The 5000-nt window shown below is 37.7% G+C and overlaps 2 protein-coding genes across 3 annotated transcripts in view; one reads left to right on the top strand and one right to left on the bottom strand.

The window, feature by feature from the left end:
• The window catches only part of LOC137999717 (uncharacterized), a 297056-nt gene that overhangs the window by 114105 nt on the left and 177951 nt on the right, over positions 1–5000 (bottom strand). The window lies entirely within an intron of this gene.
• LOC137999714 (neuronal PAS domain-containing protein 2-like) overlaps positions 1–5000 on the top strand; it is a 48341-nt gene that overhangs the window by 20571 nt on the left and 22770 nt on the right. For both annotated transcript variants that reach the window (XM_068845574.1, XM_068845575.1), the window contains exon 10: positions 2198–2345. In XM_068845574.1, the coding sequence (XP_068701675.1) occupies positions 2198–2345 (148 nt within the window). The remainder of the gene's footprint in view (positions 1–2197; positions 2346–5000) is intronic.

Raw genomic sequence — 5000 nt, 5'->3', positions numbered from 1 at the left:
GCGGTCGTCGGTCAACATTTGCGGTTAACAGTGCACTGTTACCCGCTCAGAAACGTTTGGCGGGAAACAGTTTTATTGTTCGATGTCATGTGACCTCGAAGCATCCAACGAGAGCACGCGCTGTTAAGGAAAAAAATTCAGCTGTATAACAAGAATGATTGTTATATAGCTTGAGTTTTTCCCGCTACAGCGCACCCATTCATTGGCTAGTTCATGGTCACATGGCATTTAACAATGAAACTGTTTACCGCCAAATGCCATGAGCGGGCAACATTGCGAAAACTATGACGTCAAACGGGGAACAGTTCACTGTTAACCGCGAAATGTTGACCGCTGTTGCACGTGATCAGAGCGTGCAGTTGAAGGTGGCCTGATGTTGTCGCTGGAATCTTCCCTCTTCTTTCAATATATTTGACCCATTTGTTTCCCTATATAACAAATCACTCGAATCTCAATGTTTCCCTCGGCTGCGCCTCGGGGAAACATTGAGATTCTCGGGAAACAAAATGAACTGTTTCCCGAGGGACCAGTCATTAAGTGTTTATTGTTGACTGCGGCACTTCGTTTTTCATACCGTAGTTCCTTGAACTGTTGATTGTTCTTGACATTATGATAACAGTCAATCAGCAAATCAGTTCTAATTTTCTGTAATTGTAAGAAATTTGAGGGCGTCCCTTTTAAGACTGTTAGAATACAGTGTATGCATGTACAATTCTTGTTTAAAATATTAAATGTTTTATTCACGTAAAAAGTCAATTTCCAGAAAAATCTGGTACTACCCATTGAGAAGTTTCCCTCTCTTGTACTAGTCAGGAATGCGGTAATGTTACGACACCTTAATACCCAATTTCCGCTGTCAAGTGGTTGCGTAGGGAAGATTAAAAACAAAAGGAATTTTCAAACTATTAGCTCTAAAAGTGGTCACGGTCGCTTACAAGAGGTTCCAAATATAGTGATTTTACTTGGAAACGTTTGGTATTTTGGAAAAGTGGTCGCTAAGGAGAGGTCGTCGCTTACGAGAAGTGGTGGTCGCAACCGGAGATTCGACTGTAATTTGAGGTTTTTCTGGCTTAATTTTATCGTGGAAAGTATGGCAAGGCACAGTATACGTAATGCATATGGATGTGTTAACCGGATTAACAACCCCAGCTGTGCGAAACTTTCGAAGTCAGCTTCCAGTCAACAACTGTACTTTCTCTTCTTCTGAGAAAAGCGTAAATTCTGGATAGGAACTCGTACTCTTCTCTATATCTGATCGATTGTTGACCCGAAAGCCTCGCTTCCGCGCGCTCTGAAACGAACACCGCTGAAACCTGGTTTAGCTGTAATAACAGCGTGTTAATTCTAATTAGTCCACATTAACATTATACAAAACACAACGGTTTTTATCAGACAGGGTCACCGACATCCTCGATTCTATTCTTAGGCCGCGGGTGACTTGACTACAACTGAAAAATGGTCTTTTTCAAAATAGCTGGACAGAATGTCCCTCCAAGCGATAACGATCTCAAAAGGCCCAAATTTAGCCACGTTAGGGGATAACCGGCACTGCAAGAGATTTGTTTATTGAAAAACGAAGTGTTGGTGGGGTTATGTGTGTCCCTGAACAAAGAAAAGGTACTCATGTTGGTATCCCAAACTAGTTCTTACGGAACTGAAGTCGTTTGTTATCCAGTTCGGTTAAAAGAACATGACCGCTAATAAACGCAAGTAAAAACCAAGCCTGAAGTGGATCGCAGCTGAGGACTTGAAAATCCGAATATAGAAGATAAGATATGCTCATGGGATGCAGGCTTTGTATCTTAAATGTTACAAAGTATCCTCCAACTCTTCTCCTGAACTCGACACCCGGGACTTTCGTTCAAAAGCCGATTAACTCTAATCCGAGATTAGAATACCAACGCGGGTTTGCATTGTAATTTTATGCTGGAAGATCTACAGTTCTAGCAAAACCGAGAAGAAACGTTGAAAGAAGAAATCCATGCCTATCAAAGTGACTGAGGATCTCAAACACAAGAAAGACAAAAGCCAGCTTGGGAAAAATACTACGGAAAGAGGGACTTTTTCTGGTGCACAAATTAGCAAGTGCTCTGTATGCATATACCTGGTTTGATTGGCAAATGATCTGCGTGTCGCGCCTTTCCTAGGGCATCTTCCTATCACGAGATGTTCATAAACTTGTAATTTACGTTTGCAGTCATGGAATACGGAGAGGGTAAAACCGAGTGCTACCGCCTTCGCATCAAGAGCGGTCAGTGGACCTGGGCAAAGACTCGGAGTTATATAGCCTTTAACCATTGGAACTCCAAACCCGAAATCTACTACAGTACTACAAAAATGATAAGGTTTGTGGGCATTCAGGACAATTCATGTTTGTTTAGTTCCTTAACATTACTTTCTGTACTTGGTTAAGTAAAGGTTTACTTTTTTCACCAAAACGTTCGTTTAAGCCAGCTCGTATTCATTTGACAAATTTCATTTCCTCTGGGTCACCTACTGGAGTTGATTCTAGAACTATTTGGGTGTTCAGTTGTTGTTGTTGTTGTTACTTATATTATTATTATTATTATTATTATTATTATTATTATTATTATTATTGTTATTACTATTATTATTATTATTATTATTATTCATTATTTATTTATTATTACTCAATATGAATTATTATTTATTGTTATTCAATTGCTATTGGCGTTTTGTTTATTTCACAATTATTCCATGAGCGCGCGTTGGATATGAGATGGTTTCATTAAATTTTCATTAACTTAATAACGCTAGGACACTTGGAAGTTAAAGCCAGTCCCGCATTTGACGCAATTGACCTCTTCAACTTGTAGGTTTTGTTTTCCCATTTCAGACCATGTGATGTTTTCAAGGGAATTCTCGTTTTGTTTTTTTTTCATAGGTTATTCGTACATAAGCACGTGCATAAGACGACATTTGAAAGACGCTGGCCGTGTATTCACCAGCGGTTTTTAAGCTCGCTTAGCGAGTGACAACCGGAAACCGCGTGAAAACAGTTGCTTTTCGAATTCTCGTAAAGTTAAACGAGTCGGCAAACTTCAGTGGAATTCTCATTAAATTTGAGCCACCAAACCAGGTTGCTTAAGCGAGTTAGCAATTACTTTCGGCCAATGAGAAGTGACTTGCGGTTATTTAAATCGGAAATACAACAGGCGCGCTATTTTTATTTTTATTATTTTTGTATTGGCACGTGCTTTGCCTCTCTCCTCATTTAATCTTACCCGAAAAAACACGTATCAGTTTTAAACCCTTCAAGCGTTTCCAGTTGGAAGTATGTCGACGATACGACCCTGGCTGAAGTAGTCCCAAAGGGCACCACCAGTAATGTTCAGGAAGCTAATGCCGAAGTAGGACGTTGGTCAACAACGAACAAACTACAGTTGAATGCTGAGAAGTGTAAAGAATTAATCATAGACTTCAAAGTCGCTAGAAGTGAATTTGACCCTTTCACTATTTCAGATACACTTCAATGGAACAATCATATTAGGAACACTATTAAAAAAGGCAAATGAACGCCTTTATTTTCTAGTACTATTACGACGAGCTAGAGTATCGCCGTTAAGCCCTTGATACCCAAACCGGCCATACTCAGTATTTTGCTCTGTCTATCGCCAGACGATTTTACTCGTCAATGGGGAACCCCCAGGAGTCAATGGGATAAGGCCGGTACTACAGTATTGTTCCGGCGCCCTTGTTCCATGATGCTATTCCAGAATACCTATCTAATGATTTAGAACATGTACAAAAGAGGTCGCTCTCAATTATTTTACCTGGAAACAGTTACAACAAGAATCTAGAGCTATTTAACATGAGTTCCTTATTTGATAGAAGAACTGAACTCTGTAGAAAACTTTTTGATAATATCATTGCAAATCCATCAAATAAGTTACATCATTTACTGCTTCGGAGCAACTATGCTCTGAGGAACATTCATAAGTACGATCTAAGATATAAGCGCAATTTTGCGTTACCTCACATAAGCAGGGTTCGTGCTACTCCTTGAAGTCCTTGAAAAGCCCTGGAATTTAATTTTGGACTTCAAGGGCGCTTGAAAAGCCCTTGAAAAAAAAGAGGATTTTGTGGAAAACTGCTTGAAAACTCCTTGAATTTTTGCTTGGGTGAAAATTGTTGAGATTACATCATGCTAAGTTAAAGAGACATTTCAAAAATTGAGCCCAAAATTGACTGTATGGGAAACATTAGAACCAAATATTAAAATGCCCGTGTGTGCACTTAACTTGCAGGATGTGATAAGGAATATCAAGGTAAAGCAAAAATTCAAGGAGTTTTCAAGCAGTTTTCCACAAAATCATTTTTTTCAAGGGCTTTTCAAGCCCCCTTGAAGTCCTAAATTAAATTCCAGGGCTTTTGAAGGACTTCAAGGAGTAGCGCGAACCCTGTGTAATAAGTACCAACAGGTTTAACAATACTTTTATACCAGCTATGAGCAAGTGTCACTTTTAATATAGATATTTTAATTAGTCTATAACATAGGTTTTTTATCACATGTTTAGAAGTATATTATTATTATTATTATTATTATTATTATTATTATTATTATTATTATTATTATTATTATATTATATTTTATTTTATTTTTTAATCCTACTTTATCACTTTCTGGAATGCGAGACAACGACTGTCGTGAAAACACAGCCACTGATCTCTAGAGTAACATCACGTGGTCTGAAATGGGAAAACAAAACGTACAAGCTAAAGTGATCAATCAGTTTTCGTATAAGGTCATTACAGTACACGAGCTGATAACCGAGATTGAGTGAAGCAATCAGAAAAGTAGAAACGCAATATCCTTTCTTGTTTTTTGTTTTTTGTTTTTTTTCTTGGTATTTGTTTTAGTTTTGTTAAAAGTAATTGTGAAAGTGAACTTTAAAAAGTAATGATTGAGCAATAATAATAATAATAATAATAATAATAATAATAATAATAATAATAATAATAATAATAATAATAATAAT

The sequence above is a fragment of the Montipora foliosa genome, chromosome 4 (assembly GCF_036669935.1).
Source record: "Montipora foliosa isolate CH-2021 chromosome 4, ASM3666993v2, whole genome shotgun sequence".
NCBI classification, from domain to species: domain Eukaryota; kingdom Metazoa; phylum Cnidaria; class Anthozoa; order Scleractinia; family Acroporidae; genus Montipora; species Montipora foliosa.
Note: the sequence above shows the minus strand (reverse complement) of the source record. Positions and strands in the feature narration are given on the sequence as shown.